Below are 22,104 nucleotides of genomic sequence, written 5' to 3' on the forward strand. Positions count from 1 at the left end.
CAAATATAACATCATAGATAATTATGTAACACTGTGAATGCGGTTGGATAAGTGTGAGGATTTACTGTAAGTTAAATACTGAGAGCTAGGTGCATGCAAAAAGAAGCCATCTGCTGACAGAAAGATTTTTGAGATGGCATCAGGATCACATTTGGCAATGACATTCTTTCTCTTTCATTTCAGCATTCATCTCTACATACATTAATAAGTAGCTTTTGTTTCATCACCTTTTTCTTCTGCCCTGATGACTTGGATCTTATCATTTCCAATGATGACAATCCAAATGTAGAAGTATGGATTGTACTTAGGCTTAATCTCCTGAATTATGAGTAGTGTTACGATCTCAAGTAATCTGAATGGACTATAAATTGAGGAGCTTGATCTTCAGATCTTTAGTCTATCACTAGCATTCCTCCACAGTGCCAGGCAAACTGCTTAAGCTCTTTGTGGTGGCTTTTTCCTATCTCTAAGGTTCTTTGTGTATTAGAGATGGAAGAAGCAACTACTGCAGTTTTACCTCAAGGCAGAATGGTGATCCTACACCATTACAGGATGGTGTGCCCTATGAGAGACAAACATTTCCAGAACTAAAGAAACAGACAATGATTCTTAAGAGGCTCAACCAGCAGTTAAGAGGATTTGTATTTTGTAAGCAGGGATTTACTAAACAAAATGAGTACATACAAACAAGACTAGCACTCAAACAGGACTGACTATGTAGTGCATTTCAGTCATTAAAGGCTTACTCTTTCTTTTTCTGTACTTGTAATACAACTCCTGACACCAAGGGTGGAGCTGTAACCTCTGTCTGCATTAAAGAATGGATTGGAAAGTACCTTAGAATTTCAGAGCTTGCCTCCATAGAGATGTTCTCTGCTGTGGCACAAAAAACCCAAACAAAATAAAACCAAACCAAGGAGTGATTAGGAAATATCCAGGCTAGTACTGATGCAAAGACAGCAAGAGAGCTCTTGTGCCAGCTCATATACCTAGAGGACTGCACCACAAAGTAGTCACTGTGGCCTAGAAGCCACAATGAACACTGAACCATTTATTTTTTAACATTTCTCTTCCAGGATTAGCCCTTCTCTGTGTGGCAGAGAAGGGCTAATCCTGGAAGATAAATGTTAAAAAATGGGAAAGGGTAAAGCAAGAGAATGGCTAAGTAGCTTTTCAAAGAACTTCATGAACAGAAATAAAACATGACCGGATGCAGAGCTGCAAGGAGGGAAAATGAAAATTCTAAGTTCTAGTAATGACTCAAATAAATTTCTAAACAAAACTTGCAATACAAGTGAGAGTCACCCTATAGTTGTTGTGAATGTATTCAGACAGAAAAGCATTCTGACCACAGCCTGAAAAGTAACTCTTCTTGTAAGCAAGGTAAATCAAATGATGAAAGCTTACACTCTGCTTTGTTTTGGTGGCAGACCGTCCCTTCCTTTTACACTACTGAACTAATAATACCTAAAAATCCTAATGACAGTCTAATGATTTACACTTGCTGTAGAGCTTATAGCTTTGGGATACATCTGAATCTGTTGATATAAAAGAGGAATTTTTCAGCAAACAGAAGCCAGTGAAAGAGTGTGCTCTTGTGTGCAGACTCAGAAAAGAAATGGAACTGTTTTTCACTTTGCCAATCAAATCTAGTAGTGACTGGCAAAAAGAATTATTATTTGATGCAATTTTTCTGCTTTAGCAGATGGCCAGCTTCCCATATACAACTTCAGTGACATCTTGCTAGAGACAGCAAGTTTTGGTAGTCACCCTGATTAGATGGTCCCAGCTGTCCTGAAACTTGAGTAGAAAGGTCAGGCCCATGAAGGGAATGATTGCATTCTTGGTGAAGTGGTAAAAACAGTCCACAGGACTCGAGATAGGCACTACCACCACAGAGCCTGCCACCCAGCAACAATCCAGTTGTTCTTTGAGAGCAAGAGAGAGGCCAAGGCAATGCAGTGCCAGTGCCTGCACTGTGAAAATATTGCAGAAGTCTCATGTCACTTAAGTGAGCCTTGACAGGCTGCAGGTTCAGAGGTCTGCAACACACTGGCATCCACTAAAACCCAGAACAGGCAAAATTAGAGACTCATGAGACAGGGCAAAAATAGTTCAATATGCTTAATGCTTCTTCCTACAGTAACAGATTCTGCTGTAAAGACGTCCTATCCTGAAGAGACATATGGATGGGTTTAATTCTGTGGGGGAATAAATACAAAATGCTGCAACTTATATAACAGAAAGACACTAAAACTCCTTCGTGTTTTTCCCTCTTCTAGAAGACGTCTCAAGTCAGTGAAAATCTCAGATGGCAATTGCAAATAAGGCCCTCAACAACTTTGCAGTGACTTCAGTAAGAGTACTTTCCCCCCAGAAAAGAAGGAAACACTTCTTTGATTTTAAATATTCTCATTTAAAGTTCCCCACATCTCACACCTATGAATGAATTTCACATGGGTAAGCTTAGCAAAGAATCACAACCCTTTACTGGTAGGTGTATTTCATGAAACAAGATCAAAAACATCAACAGTGAACAAACGTGTCTAAGAGGTGCCACTTGAAAATAAGCCTTTGAACTCATTTGACCAAGACTATTGTTTAAAAAAAAAAATCACACCTGTGTGCAGACAGATAGGCTCTCTTTATCTGGTAAAAGCAAGGTGTGGAGACTCATGGGACAGATAATTAATCTCTATTGCTATCTATAGTTTCTTTGTTAACACTGTCTTGGTTGAAGTGTGAAAATATGTTCACACTTTGGAAAATGGGCGATTAGCTAATCAAATAACAATATGAATCTTAGAAACACAGAAATTACTGTAACCCAACACCACTACTTCTGACTATATAGGGTTTTAAAAATTTTGTAAGAAAAACATTCTCTCAATCATCCTTCAAGACTATAAGGGAAGTTATCATACCTTCCCCACTGTAACAATCAGTGCACCAATTGTGACCACCATCATCAGTCTATTTCCAATACTTCACCCAGTATTTTACCCTCAGGGAATTAATTGCAGGGAGTATTTTCTTTGTATAGACAAATTCCAGGAAACTGTGACAGAGAGATTACATAGGCAGCACTGAATAACCAGGGTCACTCAGCAGTAGCCACTGTTCTTTTAGGGCCCTGTTAAGTAGCAGTTGTGTGTATTAAGTAGTACTGGTCCTACACCAGTGCCCCAGGAGACGTCCCAATTAAGCAAGTTTACCAGATAAGTGTCTCAGTTAAATGAAGCATACGGTACAAACTTGTATCAAAGTGCTACATGGCAAATGCCCCACACATTTCAGTACAACTTCACAGGGCTGCCCAAGCTGTGCAAGATTCATATTAAAAAAGATCTGACTAAACACAAATTGCATACTCCAGATGTCATTTCAAAACTCTCTCCTGGGGTAAGATACAAGTTAGACCTCATGTTTAAGGAAGACCCACTTTGCACTTTTTTTCTTTTTTTTCTTTTTTTAATTAAACTATCCCTTTATACCCTTGAATGCTCCTACAGCATGGAGCTCATTTTCACAGGCACTTCCACATTAATGAAGGAAGCAATTCTTTTCTCTTTATAAGTAGATGATCTTATTAACATCAAGACAGCATATAAAAGCATGAAGAACACGTATTTACAAAGTTTTGCTTTTTTATCTGTGCTACTAAAATTCTTCATGTGGCACTTAACACTTCACATCTCTCACACAGTAACTTTCTCTTTTCTGGTGGCAAAAACTGTTCTGCTTCTGTTCATTCAAGCTGCTGTAAGAACATAATTATCCTGTGTCATTGAGTCAGCCATTGTGCCACTTTCTGGGATCACTGCACTGGCTCCCAAGTCAGACACAAGATATTACTCCTAATTTAAAGCCCTTTGTGGACAGTTGCTACCTTACTGTCTTATTCCATTCCTCCTCTGCATGTCAGCCTCATTGGCTTATCTGTCAAGATAACAGTTTCTCTGATACTTTCTCATTTCTGATCATTTCTGCTAACCCCAAAAGCAGGAGACTCTTATCAGACTCACAGCTGCATATGCCCTCCCTCAAAAACTATTTCTGACCCTCAAATCTTCAGAACAAAGTTGTTCTATCAACTTTTTTTCCTTTATTCTTATTTTCTCAAGGTGTGTCAGTCCCTTTTGCACTTCTTGTCTGTCAGACTTGGAAATAAAACCCTAGAAAGTCCTGTTTCTGCTTTCCAGACCTGCTACTGGAAGAAGCAGCAGCAGCAGCAGCAGAGGACAACTTCTCCAAGCCACAAAGCTATTGGACATTTATTTTTGCAGGTACTGTTTTCATGAAAGAAGCAGCAAAGTTCTGACCTGAAACTGATCAAATTAACACAACACACGGAGCTGACATGTAAGTTCAAAGATCTTCATCAGTAAAAGACACCTTCAGAGTTCTAATTTTGCAGGGCATATATAAAGTATCAGTAGCCAAGAGTTTAAGAGCAGCAAAATTACTAACTAAAATAATGCCTTTTTTTAAAAGACTCAACTTACTTGGAAAGCATACATTCCCTTTTTTTGGCTCTCATGCTGAAAGCTCCTCTTTGTATCATGTGTTTTCTTGTATTTTCTCTTTGTAGATTATATAAGAACTCTTTGCAGATTGGCTGGTATCTTTTTTTTAACACTCTCTTATATTCACTGCAGAAGTGGCATAGCCAAAATCCCTTAATAAAACAAATACAAATAAATTGACACGTTGCATTTGCATTGCTCTGTTCAATTAAAATTCTCAAAACAGTTTATAAACATTAACTGAAGTGGCATAGTTAAAATTACAGAAAAGAATTATAATATTCATATTTTACTCTAAGGAATGAGATCAAACTTGTGGTTAAAAAAAGAAAAGCATAAAGGCACTTAATGGTATAAAGCAGAAATGCTCTGGATCAGTAAGGCCAAGAGCATTCATGTGGAAGATTTTGCCTACATCACGCTCTACTAATTTCTGTGAATGTATCAACACGAAGAACTTGGCTCTTAGTGTGGCCTCAAGTTGAAACAATATATTTCCTAATAAAATGACTACCTTTTCAAATGGGGAAAATAATGTCAATCTGGGGAAAAACTGCACTTGAAACTTTGACGGAAAATAATTTCAATAATAAATAACATGGCATTATCTAAATTCCTCCTACTGAATTTTCTAGACTGCTTATTATCTTCCAGAGGCATACAATCTGGAAGTTTGGGGAAGGCTCCTGGGTTTCTCACTTCCCTGAGAATGTAATGTTTAAGACTCACCTTTCCAATCAACGTAACAATGCCAGGTAACAGAGGAAATGTTACATTTGGAAGAATTTTTGCAGCCTCCTGTAAGAGGCTACTGCATAAAATGACTAATTTTCTATATCACTTGTCAGTTTAAAATGTTAAAGATAGGAAAAGAGGGTAGGCTTTCTGAAAATTCTGGCTTGTATTTATTAAAACAAGACCCGAGTTTCAGATATGTCTCATTTCTCTTAATGTCTTGGGAATCATGTTATTGGGTTTTAAAGTGTATGACAATTTATGGAAATTTATCACTTTTCAAATTAATTTTTTTACTCCATGTTTTGTGTCCCAAAGTGGTTATTCTTGCCTCATGAAACTAAAGGTTGGTCAATTATTGACCAAATATTTCAAATATATTGCAGAATGCTAACTAGGAGTTGTAGATGGGACAGCAGATTTCCTGGTTCCTCTGTCAACCGCCCTCCTATCACAGGAACGTGGTCCCAGCGACACTGAGGCATGAGAAGGGGCCTCATGTCCAATGACTGGGAAGCCCCTTTTTATGGTCAGAAACTAAGTCATTGATGAAAACAGCCACCAATGAAATTCTCATTTGCCACTTCGAGTCCTTGCTGTGGAAGCCTCAGGCACCCCAAGGGCTGGAGGATGTGACACCAGTCCCTGTCAGCGGCTGCACACAGGCAGACACACACACAAGCTTCCCTGGGGTTCCCTGGGAACTTGGTGCTCAGCACCCAGGCCTGTCAGGAGCCCAGCTCTGGGCTCCTCAGTAGGAGAGACACATGGAGTTCCTGCGGTGGATCCAGCGGAGGGCAATGAGGATGAGCGGGGCACTGGAGCATCTCTCTTATGAGGAAAGGCTGAAGGAGCTGGGCCTGTTCAGTCTCAAGAAGAAACATCTGACAAGGGACCTTATCAATGTATATAAATATCTAAAGTAGGGGTGCCAAGAGGATGGAGCCGGGCTCTGCTCGGTGGTGCCAAACAATAGGACTAGAGAGAGACAACAAGCAGCATCTGATGACCAGGGAACTCAATCTGAAACATGAGGAAGATTTTTTTTACTGTGCGGGTGACCACGCACCGGAACGGCTTGCCCAGAGACGGTGTGGAGTGTCCCTCACCACAGATACTCCAGAACGATGTGGACGCAATCCTCCAGGACGACCCTGTTTGCGCAGGTAGGTTGGACCGGATGACCCACTGCGGCCCCGTTTCAACCTGACCATTCTGTGATTTTGTGATCCCTCGGTGACTCACAACGTACGAGCCACCCACGGTCAGGAAATCACCGCGGTGGCGGCTCAGTCGCGGCGGCGGCCTAGTCGCGGTGCCGCAGGGCCGCCCCCGTGCCCACATGCACGGCACCTCCGCCCTCAGCGCTCCCGCCCCCGGTCTCCGCCCGGCGCGGGGAGGAGCGGCACGAGCGGCCGGGCCGCACCGCGCCTGCGCCGCAGGGCCGGGGAAGCGCGCGCACGCTGTGCGCAGCTGCCGCCGCTGCGTGGGGCCGCAGATGGAGCCTGCCCCCGGCGCCGCAGGTAGGGGCGGCCGACGGGCGGGCGGGAAAGAGGGAGGGAAGAAGGGAGGACGGCGGGGCGGCGGAGCGCCCCCCAGACATACTCACTTCACCCCCGCCCTCCTCTCCCCCACCGCCGCTCGCCTCGCCAGGCTTCCTGTGGGAAACCCCCGTCGCTTTCCGCTGGCCCTTCACACCCACCGGAGAGGGCGGTGGCGTGGGCTGCGGCGCACCGCCGGTGGGTGCTGGGAAGGGCCACCCTCGGGGGCTCCTGCCCGGCCTCCGCGAGGTTCCCGGCGGGCTGGGACGTTCCTGGTGCCCTCAGCGGGCTCCCGGCGCCGCCTCCCTGCTTCCCTCCTTGCCGTTCTGCTGCCGCCGCCGTGACCTCCAGCGGCGGGACGCAGGGCGAAGGCAGCTCCGGGGCGTCCAGGTGCCTGCGGGTGCCTGCTGTAGCCTCTCTGGCTGTGTAACAAACGTAAGGGCAAAGCACCAAGATTATGCTGTCCTCGGCTTCCTGCTACCGAGGTCTTGTCCGAATGGTTATAGACACGTGTCCTCAGGAGTGAATGTAAGCCCGTGGCCTTCATACCCATGTAGTGTTCAGTCGCTGTGCCCAGAGTTCCCGAGTCAGGTGCCTTCGGCTTGGTGTCTTAAAAGGCCATTCCCTTCTGCTAATGCAAGGGGTTGAGTCTCCCGTAGGTGGTGGTGACCTGCAGTGGTCGTGGCTGTGCACCTCGGTCCCTGCCGCCTGTGGCTGCTTCTCCAGAAGCTGAAGGATGCTGGCCGAGGCCAGGCTCTCGGTTTCTGATGGAAACGTGTCTTGTGCCTGGGTCTCCAGGCCTTGCAAAGAAGGCGTTCATAGAGTAGTCAAGTTCTGGGTTTATTGATGGTATCCTCTATGCATCGATCTCTTAATCAAGAAAACATAATAGAATTTAGCATGGCATTTCAAGTGGTGGATGTTCATCTACAGCGTAATTTCGCTTCCCAGTTGTCCTGTGGAAAAAGCCTAGTTATTACATTAGTTAATTCACAGATTCACAGAATAGGCTGAGCTATTAGGGACCTGCAAGGATCGTTTGACTCTTTAGTAAATGGTCCATAATGGGATCAAACCCACAACCTTGGTGTTGTTTGTTAGCAGCATGCTGTAACCAACTGAGCTAATCCCAGCAATTCAACCTGTTGTGATTTCAGTGCAAAACAAAAGGCATGGCACCAAACACTGAAGTCATTGGCATTCTGCTTCCATATTTATGTGTGTAATGACATTATCTGTTCCTCCCAAACTATACTGTGATTGTATGTTAGCTGTGGTAGGACTGCTAAGGGTGTACCTGCTGTGTGGCACCAATACTGAGATTCATCTGAGCAGTGACATTGCTTACTAACACCTCTCTAAATCTGCTACCTTGTTATCCACTATCTTTTGCTTCCCTCCCCCGCTCCCCATCAGTTTCTGGCTTATACAGTTCTGTTAAAAACCTCAGAATGAACTAAACGTGGAGATGTCTAAGTGAAGTAGTAGAGAAACTGGAACAATTGCTGCAAGAGGTGTGAGCTGCCCTGTTCATGTTAGGAAGGTGTTAACCCAAATACCCTGGTGTGGTAGGTTTTAATGTCATCATTGTTAACTGCTTCTTGGCTCAAATATGAGAAAAAGAGGGAGGATCACAGTTCTGTAAATTGTTACCATGACTGATAATTCATTTTATGGTCACAAAAGACACAAGTATTCTCATGGCTTTGAAGAGCAGTAGAGAGTGAATATCAAGGAGTCCTCTGAAGCTCAGAATGTAGAACCTGTGAATTATGTTGTGATTTCTATGGGAGGAGTTTTTTGATAGCCGTAGTTTGGGAACCACAATGTGGTTGTGTCATTAGGTAATTATTTCCAATAAATAAATCAGTAGTAAACATGTTCACAAGATTTTATGTTCATAAAATCACAGATTATCCTGAGTTGGAATAGACCCACAAGAATCCTCACGTCCAATTCCTGGCCCTGACTTCCCCAAGACTTCCCCAAGAATCAGACCATGTGCTTGAGTGTGTTGTCCAAACACTTCTTGAACTCTCTCATGCTTGGTGTCATGCAAACTTCCTTGGAGAAGTGCTCAGCCACCATCTGGGTGAAAAATCTTTTCCTAATATCCAGCTTAAAAAACCTCCTGTAACTCTGCTTAAAGCTTCTGCTTTTCCCCTTGTGAGAAAGCTGTAGACTGCAGTGAGGTCTCCCTTCAATCTCCAGGCTGAACAAACAAGTGACCTCAGCTGCTCCTTGAGTGCCTCTAGGCCCTTCCTCTCTTCTAGGCCCCTCACCAACCTTGTAGCTCTCCTTTTGATGCTCTTCTAAAGTTTTATATTCTTTTTGTATTGTGGAGCCCAAAACGCACAGGACTCAAGGTGAGGCTGCCCCAGTGCAGAGCAGAGCAGGACAATCCCCTCCCTTGCCTGGCTGGTGATGCTGTCCCTGATGCCCTCCAGGACAGGACTGGCCCTCCTGGCTGCCAGGGCACTGCTGACTCTCATTCAGCTCTCCAGGACCCCCAGGTCCTTTTCTGCAGTGCTGCTCTCCAGATGCTTTTCCCCCCAGTCTGTCTGTACATTCAGAATTGCTCCATCCCGGGTGTTAAACTGTGTTAAACTTCACATGGTTGGTGATTGTTCAGCCCTTAATTTGTATAGGTCTTCCTAGAGGGCCTCTCTGCCTTTGAAGGAGTCAACAGCTTCTCCCAGTTTAGGAAAATATTACACTATTTTGTTTAGTCCTTCTCCAAAATCAATGTGCTGCAGCCCAGCACTGAATTTGATTTTTATATGCAGCACTTCCAAAGCTATGTAGGGTGCAGTTTTTAGTGGTAGAGGCCATGGGTTATGATAAAGTTAATTTTATTTTTACTGTGCACTTGGTTATAGTTGTCATTTTCAGGTGGTGATGTTTGGATCCCTACTTGAACATTCGCAGATGCATAAAGTAGAGTCATGGACGATAGCTGAGATAGACAATACAGATCTTGGTACCTATCCTTGACATAGGGCTTAAAAACAGAGGGTCTGAAGACTGTTTTGATATTTTTCCTTAGTTACTTAACATGTCTATTTCTTCATGTCAGGGGGAAGTGTAGGTTGTTAAATACAACAGCAGTTTTATCAGTGAGTGGAAAAAATTTGGCTTGCAGAATGGATGTGACTTGTTTCAAAGTGGCAAGGGCAGTAAGACTAGAGCTAGAAGAATACACTGAAAAGAGTGAAATTATAGCTTCAAAAGATAGAAAGGATAAAATAATGAGGGATAAAGCAATGTTGAAATTAAAGGGAAAAATGTAGAAGTAAAAGGAAAAGATATTTTTCAGCTGTTCTTTTTCAACTTTTAATTAAACTTCTTTTAGATAAGTTTTGTGACTAATAACATAAGTTACCAGAATAACATCTGCAATCCTTGTGTTAATGTAACTGACAGGCTTTTAGTCTTGTCACCTCATGCTCTGAAACGTGAGAACACTGGTGTGTTTTAATCATATCCCTCATGTTAGTTTCCAAGATGTTCATTCATTTATATTGTATGTACTGATTGTTCATTTACTACAGAGGTACAGAAGTCAAAGGTAGGCATTGTTTTTCATTTGTCTCTTAATCCTTACTTCCAGTTAAAGAATTTTTTTTTTTTTTAATTGCAGGAAGAATGTTATTCAGTCCTGTTATTCATAAGCCTTGCTCTTCATTTGTGTGTGATGTTCTTTATTTGGAATGAAAGTTGTAAATTTTATCTTGAAAGGAGTGGCTGAAGAGCTAAATATTCAAGCTCTCCAGGAGTTTGGGCAGATTTGTTTCTATAATGAAACTTTTATTTGTGATTTACATTGTTTTTCATGACACCTTGTCACACGCTTCTGAAAATTATGTAGTGCTGGAGCAGCTGATTAATAGTATTGAGCATGGTGGCAAATTTTAGGTGGTTAACATCTCCTCTTGTGATAACTGAGGGATTTGTTGGTTGTTAGATTTTCCTGCATCCCTTCCTCGTCCATATTGGGTACTTTGCTCTTTCTATGTCGGATTTACCTCTTACTCATCTCTTGTTTCTGGTGCAAGTTATTGCACAGTTTCTTATGTCACTGCTTAACTCTATTTTATGTTATTTGTTTAGTTTATACGATTCAGATAGTTTGTGGTTTTTTAGGACCTTTCTCTGTTTCTTACTCCAAGTGGAAGTAAGCAATAAATTCTTGGACACCATTCACTGTTAGTTAGAAAGGGCGTAGAAAAAATAGGGATTTTACACTTGAGACTGATTTCAGGCAAGAGGTGCTCAAATGTGTGGGCTTGACTTTTTAAAAAGTGTGCCACCCTAACCTATATGTAGGATTTGAATTGTGTCTGTGCTGTTGGTATATTTTAGCATCTCAGAAAAAACCCTGGAATGTGTATTTGGTTGCTGAAATCCTCCTGCATGGTGTTTTTGTTTAAGTGACAGAAAATTGTGTTGAGGATTTTGCATCAGTTACCAAGTGAAGATTTACAATAGTGGAATTAGGGCTGGCTCTGCTAGTTTAATTAATTGGTCAGCCCACAGCCCTAGCTGTCTTTACTGCATTTTGCTGGAACTCTTACCTGTTTTCAGATGGGATTTGACATGGGCTGAGGTGTTCCCTTTATAGGTAGCTCACAACTTAAGTTTTCCTAACTGGCAAGTCAGTCATATTTGAACAATGTTACAGGCTATGTGTTGATGAAGCTGCATTATTTCCAGTAGTAAATATTAAGTCCTAATCTGTAATTAATTTTCAGGCCCTGTAACTGGATTTGCTGTGTGATCAGCAGTGTAAAAATATCTCCTTGTGTCGGCTTGGCTTTAGTTATTACTCACTAGATGTATGAGCATTTGCAATCTGCATGTAATTAACAAGAAAGTGTGCTTTGTCAGGTCTGCTTTTCCTTTTATTTCTAGGCATTACAGACTTGCTGTAATACAGCCATTGTTCACTTTTAGCAAACTGCATTCTCGTAATCCAGTACTGCCATATTGCAGGAACATGAGCCCGAAAGCAAAATGTAAGATAACAAATTCAGCCAGTGAAAAAGGTGAAAATTGACTTTGAGGTGATGATAGAATGGTGAGAAGTTAAAGCTTTGGAAATTTTCCCTGGTGTTGTCATCCCTGTACTCCATCTTAATTTAAAATGTTGTCAGTATTAGAAAGATCTCAAAATCTGGAACTTTTTAAATACAATTAAATTTATTCATATACATTTAAAGACGAATAAAAATGGATACTGCATAGAAAAGCTGCATTGATAAGTTTCTTTTGCCTTTAAATTAGGGTTTCAGAGTATCACAGATCTAGTTTCACTTGGATTATAACACTTCTGTCATTTCATATTGTCCTTCTGTATTTTAAAACCTCTGTAGAAGCTCACTGCTTAAGCTCTAGTTTGAATGCAAACACTGATGTGCAAATGAAATTACCAAACTGTGTAGCATTTCACATATGTATAAAGGTGTTTGTTTGGTCCTGGTCCATCATCCATCAGTTCACACTGATGTCTTTGATAAAATTCTTAACTTTTAACAGGATTCTGTAGGGGTTTTTTTTAGGACTCAGATTTACAAAGCAGGATGCTGAAATTATTCTGTAGCTTTGACCCCTTGAATTCCTTGTCGGTAAAGGCACAGAAGCCCTCTCAAAGGCTACAGGATTGGATACTTAAAGGATTAATTGATACATCAAGTACAATTGTCGGAAAAGACCCTAAGATTTTAGAAAGATAAGTTGTTTTTCTCTCCCGTGACTTTAATGGGTCTATCTCTAAATGAATTTGTTCCCATGTGTGACTTGGTGTTTTCAAACAGAGGTTTTGAGTAGTTGATGCAGTCTGATTCGATGATACAGACTTGTTGGAGAAGTTTTTATGATGCACATAGGCATAAATGATTCACATGAATTAACCTAAGAACGGTAATTTTTATTTAATACAAGGGGAATAAGCTAGGCAGAATAATGGAGATGAAAATTTTGAGTCGAATGTGTTCTTTTCCTAGAGGAGTACTAAGCTCTAATCATATTTGCTTACTCAAAACACTGCTATACATGCACTAAAATTGATCTGATTATTTTTTTGTAAAAAAAATGTTATATCTAGAACCAATAATCTGATTGATAAAAGGAATGTTTGCCAGTAAGCAGGCAGTGGACACTCTGCTGCTACTTCTGTTGTTTAGAAAAGTTTACTTTTCCAGTGTATTCTTATAATTATCTCATAGGCAAGTGTCCTAAAGCAAAACTTCATAATGAAATGGAGTATTTACCTCACAGAAACAATTTTTATGGAGTGTCATGAAGAATAATTGAATCCTCTAAATTAATGCAATTTTGCAACTTAGTTAGAAACTTGTTATTAATTCTCCAAACCATCTCAAGTACTGTGTAAACTATAGATCTGCATGTGGAAGAAATGACAGAATGGCTGTTAAATTCAGGTTTTAGTAGACTTGTCATGGATTAAAACAAGACCTTCCCTTCCAGGAAAACAGCTTCTTTGTAGTGGAGATTTTCTTTAAATGTGATGTAGGCTAAAGAATGGTAATTCTGCATACATCTCCTTGGTTTTCTTCCCTTTTCACTTTAGTAACTTCTATTTCTAGTGCTGAAGTTCTTATTGATACTTTTTTGAGTTTTATTTTTTAGCTTAAAAAAGAAGAGTATCTTAGAAATCTGTCTACTCAGAACTGTTTACCTTTGATGGCAACTGGTAGGAAAAAGTATTAAGGTGTAATAAATAAGAAGATCCCATTTATGGCTCCACATTTTTCAATCTCCCAAAATAATTAAAGTGATTGCTTTTCAAATTTATATTGTGTTGTATTTTAACTTGGATTCATGAACCTTGACTGAACTTTCTAAAACATTTTTTCTAGTAAGGAACATAACTGATGCTTAAAAGTTAATAGAACTGGAATTCCAAGAAAAGCATGAGGTAGTAAAATTGCTAATTAAAATGAGGTAAAGTTACTAAAGCTTTCTCTGTTCTTCATACATACTGTGATTCTTAATGAAAAAGCAATAGTATTTAAAGTACTATTTTGAACATTTTTTGAACGTGGCTAAATAAAAAATCAAGAAAATCCAAATTATAGGTTGTATAACTAGAAATGCACATTTCAAAGACTCTTACTGGAATTGCTTGACTCAGTTCCCTTTGGATGGAGAAAATGTTCTTTAAGTAGCTGGGTAGAGCAGATTTCAACTTTCCTGAGTAATCTGTGTCCCTGCTACCTGAAGTCGTGAAAGAGGTGAGAGCAGAGCTGTTAACTACCAGCAGGATGAGTAAAGGGTGAGCAAATCAGTTACTAGCTGTGTTGAATGAAGTGGGGAGATTACATGACTTCTCTCGGGACACTCTTCTAGGAAGGCTTTTGTCCTGGTATCCTCTTCTTGTAATAGTGTTCTAATTAATATGAGAAGCTGCTAGAGTCCCTTTTGTTGTTAGGACTGTAAAGCAGCTTTGTATTTCATTCTCCTCTCCCCTTTAAAGGTCTGCTGCCTGCAGCACAGCTCTACACGGTGCTTGTGTTGTTCTCGAGGCCATCCTGGGTCCTTTAGTCAGAGACTAGAAAGTCAGCAAAGTATTTGTCATCTGTTTTGCCAGCTTCCATACAGAGTGAATTTGATGTGTTCTAGTGGTTGGTATGTTCTTGTTCCTCTTAATGTGTATTAGTTTCTTGGGGTTTGGCCATTTTTAGAAAAATGACGAAACTATTAAAATGACCAGCTGTGGTCCCTGGCCCTCCATGGCAATAAAGAGCTTTTGCAGCTGAGGGTTTTGATCAACCACGGGAGGCTATTATTACAACTGTAATCTTGACCCCTACATATTGTATTCAAGGAGAACCACAGATTTTGTTTGTTTAAAAAAACCCCAAGTCATAAATGTTTCTTAGTGATTTAGTGAATAGGGATATCTCCTAGTTAAGTAATCTCTCTCTTTAATTCTTTACACTGGGCTGAGGTTTTATGGAAAACAATTTCTCTTCACAAAGGTATTCCCTTTTCTGTAGCTTTCTCCCCCTTTTTTTTTTTTTTTTGGCAAACTTGTTACTTTTTTAACTGTTCTTTATCTTCTGTTCCTTGTCCCCAAGAGGAGCATTCTGGAATCTGCTGATCAGTCTTTAGGAAACATTCAGTAGTTCTATCACACAGATTCCTTGCCTCTAGACCTGATTTTCAAGGAGCTAGTGACTTAGCTGTAGCCCCTGGAAGCCTGCCTTTGGTTTTAATTCTGGCTAACTTTGTGTATGTTTTTACAAAATACTTATTTTTTAGTATTTGTAGTATTTAGTCTTTGTTTTGTAACCTTTACTTGATTAGCTGTGTTCATCCATCTGTCCCTTGTAATGTTTGATGTTACTTAGAAATTTCATCAGAAGGTAAGGTAAGGGTAAACTATCAGAATGTTAAATTGATCTAACAAAAATGCCCAAGTTTGGGCTGGCAGAGGGAGAAGAAAAAGCTGCTGCTAGCATTTGTCTGGGGTGATGTGGTGGTTCACTTTGTGGTGAAAAGCCATGATCTCTTCAAACAGCCTCCCCAGAAGACCAGGAAAAGTGTGTGGAGGATGTGGGTGATACCAAAAGTATCAACTTTCAAATGCAGAAGGCAAACTGTAGGAAAATATATTTCTTACTAGTCTGGGAATAATATTTTCATGATGAAATAAAACAGGAGTAAGACTGTTGAAATGCAGGTTCTTCTGTAGGGACTAGTCCACAGGTATCTGGTATTAGAGTAAGAAGTACTTTTCTTAGTGCAGAATAGTGAACTTCCAAAAGGGGGAAAAAGTTCTTATTCTGGAAACTGTAATATAGTTGAAAAAAGGCAAAAGGAGTTGATGGTTTTACATCATGGTTGTGTCCTATTTTTTGATGAAGTCTTGCTTCTGAGGTGTTCTTTGAAAGTTGTTGCCATATATGTTACTGCAGAGATGAATAGCTTGAATTGATGGTGATCTTGCAAGTGCTTGTACATCAGTATCAGAAGTGCAGGTACTTTGCTTGTGAACACATTTGATTTATCTGGTATCTGCTATTTTTAATATTTGCACCTTATTTTTCTTAAATATTTTGTGTAAATCCTAGGGATACTGACTTCAGTAAAGTGTTTTAAGATTGTTGAAGGAAAATCACTGTAATTGTAAAGCAATGGATAGTTGAGAATCCAGGAAGAATATTTAAGATGTTCCAGTAGAAACTCACAAGTAAATACATTACTGCTTAAACTGAACATCTGCATTTGGTTTATTTGGAGAGGTAGTTGTACCCAGAGCCTGAAACTTAGACAGTATAAGATAATTAAAATTCTTTGGAATTTTCATACAGTCACTTAGGCTACGTTTAACACCATCAAGTCCAACCATTGTTAAGTAATAAATATTTTCTGATTAAAAATACAAAAGCAAAATCCTGTAAATACAAGCGTTTTTTAAAATTAAAAAAACCCATTGAAACTGATACTTCACAACAGAGATTCTTCTAAAAGCTGTAGATGGGTTTATAAATAGTCTTTACTGTAGTTTCCTTTATACTGTTGTATAATTGCTTTTGAATTACTGCTGTAGCTCTCTTCTCATTCTTCTACTAGATGCTGCCCAGTGTCCTGATGTGCCCTCTCCTTCCTGCATTTTCAGCATTTGTAGACTTGACAACATGGGACTAAAAAGAAGGAATTTGCCTGGAGCACAGTTCTGTCACGGTTCTGGTTGTGCTGGTGTTAACACCAGTAGAGCTACTCCTTGCTATCAGTCTTACGCCTCTTTCTTTTGAATAATCAAACAGAAGATTGGGTGTTTAACATAAGAGAAAACCCGACAATCTTTTTTGACTGTTCTGGGCTATCAGGGAAGTCTTCTCCTTTTGGTTTTCTTTTTCTTTGCTTGCTTGCTTGCTTTTTCCCAGATGGCCCTGTGTCCTGTTTCCTTTAGTTGCATTCCTACCCACTTCACCTCTCTGTTAGTAGAGGGATAGCTGATCCTTGCACTGGAGGCCTGTGCTTTGGCATTGTGAAAATTGTGGATGCTTCTGGCCAGCTTTGCCAGCCGGGGAAACCCAGCTGCTCTTCCCAGGCCCTAAAGACTTCTCTCCTCTCTGCTACATTTCCATCTATGCTGTGGTATAAAAGTTAAACCTGTGCAGAGCCAAGGGTTGGACTTGGTGATTCTTGTGGGTCCCTTCCACCTCAGGTTATTCTATGATGCTAATTAGGGGAAGTAGATAAGTGGATTTAATTACTCCAAAGTGTAAATCAGCTGAGAAGCACCTTTTTACACGTATTTGAGTTAGTTTTCTGTTTTGACTCGCTCACTCACTGTGAGGTTAGGTGCTTAAAAATGATGATGTGATGGGGGTGGATGAGGGCAATGTGGCACTGGTAAAACTTCCCTTTTGGTGACAGCAGGCAACCCACTTAATTCACTCTATCTGCATTTGTATTTGTGTACTCCAAGCACCAGTATAGTCAAGTTGAGTTTAGAAAGAGTGTGGGGAGCAGAAATTAAGGCTGTAATTCGAGCCAGTGGTACCCATGATACTTCAGTCTTTCTTCTTGTCCTCATCTCACTGAATTCCCTCGTATGGATGGCTTTGGAGTTATACAGTGAACAGGATCAGGGTTTACCTAGTTGAAAACAGGATTTACCTAGTTGAAAAATTGCCTAACAGGAAATTTATTTATCTTTAAAGGAAATTAACTTTCCCTTTCATTCACTACAGGGCTGCTGAGCCTGCCTGTGTGGGCAGAGGGAAAAGAGCATCATAGGGATGGGGAGAGGGCAGGAAGGCTGCAGTGCCAGGTTGCTTTGACTGGAGTGAGTGGGGGCATGTAGCGTGTTGGTGCCAGTTCCTGCCATGTCATTCAGCTGAACTGATTTGTCCTGTTTGCAAAACATGCTTGGAAGTTTTCTGACAGCTTTGTATTGTCTGTAGCCTATGTACTGTACCAAGTGTTTGGTACACTGATGCTCTGCAGAAAGTTAAAATGAAGGATATTTGTAATATTTTATTGCAAAATAATATATTTGTAGAAATCTGGTATTTGTAATATTTTAATATGAAAATCAGTGCATGGAAGCAAATCTAAGTCTGAGCTATTTGTTTTTAGTGTTTCTGTTGTATGTACAGAATAGAGGGTTTTTTTCCTGATGTAGAAATGCTAAGAAGGATATTTTTGAGGAGAAATGGCTTTAGTTCAGATTCTGTATATTGCTCATTGTAATCCTCTGTTGCTGCTAGATTCCACTAGTAATATCACATACAATACTGTGTAATCTCATAATGTAATGTCTTAGCATTAGTAAACTTTAAAAGAAGATGACTTTAGAATGACAAATGTTGGTTTCAGTTGTTTTTTGTGGAGAGGCAACAAAAAATGTTCTGAAAAATAGTGTTTGAAAGCTGTTGGTAACTTAAAACCTGGTTCTTTCCTTAGTTTCAATACACTGCACTTTCACTTTTTCTTCATTTCATCTGCTTTTCTTTTTAATGAGTAATTTTAAATTGAAATGATTGTCACCCAACATAACTCTATCTGATGGTAGAATTTCCATAGTGTGAGCATCCCAATTGATACTATTCTGAAATGTGATACCAACTTCAAAAGATGAATAAAAAGTGTGTTCGAAGATGAAAACCATGTATTTGGTATAAGTCCATTGGACTCTACAGTATTCTGAGCAAATGTTCTCTAAAGGGTTTTAAACTCAGAAACTGAGAAATAAAAAACTGTTCTTGATGAATTCTCATCCTTTTTTTTGAAGAAAGTGAATTTGGAAAAGCAGTATTTTTTTCAATGGTCTGTGTTGATTATTCTAAATCACTAGCTGTACTCAAGAGGATTCTAGAGACAGCTGAAAGCAAACTACAACTTTACTTTTAAGTACAGAAATCAGGCAGCAGCACTTCTCTTTTTAAGTTGGATTTCTGAATGAAAAAGCTCCTAGATCCTCCATTGAAGAGACTTCATTTTCTTCTGAAGAACTGAAGTCTTCCACATAGCCATACAAATTCTAGGTTGTCCTCTAGTATGTGCTGTTTTTCTCAGCTTTGTGTTAGTGAATGAAAGAGTACATACAGATCATGGGCATAGAAAAATATTAGTATCCACAAATAAAAGTATTTAACTGCTGACTGTATGTAGATTTTTTTATTCAATAAGGCAGAAATTCAAATGTGCTGCCAGAATTTGCTCCTTTATTTTTGGTTCGCAGTGCATATTAAACAGAGTAGAAATATTCAGGATAATGCTCATATTTGTATCTGGGCAAATTATGGACTTTCCATCCTTTTGATCTGCATGGTCCTTTCATTGTACTTTTTACTGCTGTTTGTGACAGTTTTAGTATACTCCTGTATGTTATATAAACAATATTGTGTTATTTCTTTAGATTGACTTTTTCTGATATATAGATAACAATTTTTTTCAAAATTATCTTTCTTTTCACTCTTGCAGAAAATTCTAAGCTGAGACATGTGGAAAAAGATGTTTTGATTCCACAAATAATGAGGGATCGAGCCAAGGAGCTGTGTTCAGATAAGGTGCAAGGTAAGAGTCAAATATTCATTAGGAGATCAGATGTACTCAATTTTGTGCCCTGAATATAATCCTTGTTTTTGAAATCATGTAGTCAGAGAATTAATATGTGTGATCTCCATCTTTATCAGCTCACTGTGAAACCAGTGTTGAAGCATATAAATCTGCTGTGTTGCCTTTGGCTGCTTGGTGATGTGGACTATTTTCCAAAATGACTTACTCTCAAGGGCTGTAGAATTTAGTATGATTAATACATTTTTTTTTTCACATCTCAGTCTCGTGGTGACAGAGCAGCACAAGAGTTACTGTGTTTCTGTATGAAGTATTTAATACTTAAATATATTCAACTGCCTCATGCAAACCTTCAGTTAAGGCTTCTCTCATTATAACCAATTCATTTAAATATTCCCAATTTACTGCATCCTTTCCTTGCCCCAGCATTGAAATGATCCATGCACATAAACACATACATGTTGATAGACAGATGTTGAAATAGGGTGATGCAGTGCACTTCTGCTTTCATTTTCTTGTGAAGAGTACTGGACTCTTTAAATTAATAACTCTTCAATAACTCTTTGAAGTGATGTCACCCCCTCTGCTGAGAGCTGCTTACACACAGGTAAGCCAAGAATGCTGCTATAGGAGGGATGTAAGGGTGGATGAAAAGCCACTGAATTATTCTGTACAAGTGTTGGCTTTCAGTAGAGAGCATTTGCATCTGATCATCCAAATCTGAGCTCGTTAAACATCTTTTGTTCATGCACCCCATCAGTAAAAATTTTCTGACTGCACGATCCCAATATAGGTATATTCGTTTATAAATTATGTAAATGTATCACTGTACTGCATGTTATATACATTATAAAACATAAAAATAAAAGTTAAAAGGCTTAGATAAAGATGAAATAAACATTACTTTAGAATATTTTAAATATCAGTCTAAAAAGATTACTGTTAATAACAGTACTTTTTATTGAGATCTATATGACTGAACATGCATCATAGTTTTTAAAATCTTTAACACTGTGATATAGGAATTTGAATATCTGGTTCTAAGTTCAGTGTATTTCAACACTTGATCTTGATAGGTGCCCAGAAAAGATGCCTTACAGAAGTGCATATATCCCCATGGAAGAAGCACATAATTGCTTGCACTTACTAAATTTTACTTAGCTATGCTCATTTTTCAGTCCTATCCACAAGTTTTGCAAATGGTTTGCTTGAAATTGAGCTAATAAATTATCTTCTTCCCTGATGTCAGTTTTTCTTCCAAACTTAACAAGAAGGTGTTGCATGTCAGTGTTTTCAACCCCCTAAAACTCTCCTTGGGAAGATTTTTAATGGGTTAGAAAGTTCTGTTGATATATCCTTTTAAAGTGTCCAGATATAGGAGGTTTTTGTAAGTGACACACGTTTTGTTTGCCTACAAAACCAAACCAAAAATTACATAATTAGGTGAACATATCCACATACCTGTTTTCAAAATGCTTTCTCCAAAATACAAGTTTCTTTTGCAAAGGAGTTACTTTCTTAGTCATTATTAAATGACACCTTCACCTTAAAGGGACACATTGAGTGCTTAGTTCTTGGAAATTGCTGCTAGGTAAGTAACTGCTCACAGCCACTTGTCATCACCAAAAAGGTCAGTGGATTTGGAGCACTTGTCAAACCTGACACATTTTTTTTAGAAAAGACTACTCTTTGAAGCACTTTGCCACAAGTTATCCAGAGAGCAAACTTCTCTGTGGTGCCAGGGATTTTTGTGGCCCCTCCCCATCTCATTACAAAATCTGGTGAAGATGCCACCGTTTGAAGGCTCGTTTTTGTCAGGTTAAAACATTGATGCCGTCCCATAGCACACTGTGTACTCCTGGCTCCAACTACTTTGCTGCAATAGCTTACCTCTGAGTGGGGCAGTGAAGGAGTTTCATGTGCAGCACTCTCTCTGTAGCCTTAGTCTGGAATCCCTTTCTTATTCCAGTCAAAGCAGCCACTCCATGAGTAGCTACATTTGCACAGTTTGTCCATAATACATTGTTTTTTATTCAAGATGCCACTTCCTGTTTGGAATAGATCTTCTCTAGTACATCTTTCCTTTAGTGGCTCACAAAAAAAAAAAGCATATTTTTGTGCATTTCATTGTTGAAATGCAAATACCACAAGGTGTGAGAAGTTAAAAACTTCTCTACTTTCAAACTCAACTGTATAGCAAATCTCCCACACTATGTAACTTGTTTTGACACTTGTTTCTTCAAATCTTCAGCAGTGTCTTCTGTGCATCTTCCAACAGTATTTACTGACAAAGGAGTGCATTTTAGTTTGTTGCCATATTGTTTTCTCTGAATTATTTCAGCGACTTTTACCATGGCAGGAAGGACAATTGTTTCCCCAATGGCATGTGGCTTTTTGTGTTTTGCTATTATTTAAGAAACTTCAAAGGAAGTTTCTGGAGTTTTGTCACTAGAGTCAAGGCTAGGTAAAGTGGACCAGTGTATTTTTAAGCAGCTGCTTTTAGAGGTTCTCCAAAAAATTTTAAAAAGTAGTGTTACTGTAATATCTGTCAAAGGAAAGTGGCATCATGTTATAGGTGCCTTCCAGTGCTGCCAGAAGGACTTAACAAACCTTTTTTTAAAATTTGAACAATAGTTGAATCATTTTTACTTTGAATTCTATACCTGTTGGGGAAAAAAAAAGAAGATGAAAAGCAGTTGCAGTAGTGCGGGTCATTTGAAAGGTGTTGGTTAAAAGTATTTTGAGAGCTT

The 22,104-nt window shown here is 39.5% G+C and overlaps 1 protein-coding gene and 1 long non-coding RNA gene across 2 annotated transcripts in view; one reads left to right on the plus strand and one right to left on the minus strand.

Annotated features, from left to right (window-relative positions):
• The window catches only part of LOC139591141 (uncharacterized), a 176,848-nt gene extending 170,163 nt beyond the window's left edge, over positions 1 to 6,685 (minus strand). Inside the window, exon 1 of the long non-coding RNA XR_011679566.1 lies at positions 6,331 to 6,685. This is a non-coding gene — a long non-coding RNA (uncharacterized lncRNA). The remainder of the gene's footprint in view (positions 1 to 6,330) is intronic.
• The window catches only part of CMC1 (C-X9-C motif containing 1), a 44,660-nt gene continuing 29,206 nt past the window's right edge, over positions 6,651 to 22,104 (plus strand). The window contains exons 1-2 of the mRNA XM_071429409.1: positions 6,651 to 6,784; positions 19,262 to 19,354. Coding sequence (XP_071285510.1) covers positions 6,760 to 6,784; positions 19,262 to 19,354 — 118 coding nt within the window. The 5' untranslated portion in view covers positions 6,651 to 6,759. The remainder of the gene's footprint in view (positions 6,785 to 19,261; positions 19,355 to 22,104) is intronic.

The sequence above is a fragment of the Agelaius tricolor genome, unplaced genomic scaffold, assembly GCF_023055355.1.
Source record: "Agelaius tricolor isolate 1412-34295 unplaced genomic scaffold, bAgeTri1.0.p SCAF_6, whole genome shotgun sequence".
Taxonomy (NCBI): domain Eukaryota; kingdom Metazoa; phylum Chordata; class Aves; order Passeriformes; family Icteridae; genus Agelaius; species Agelaius tricolor.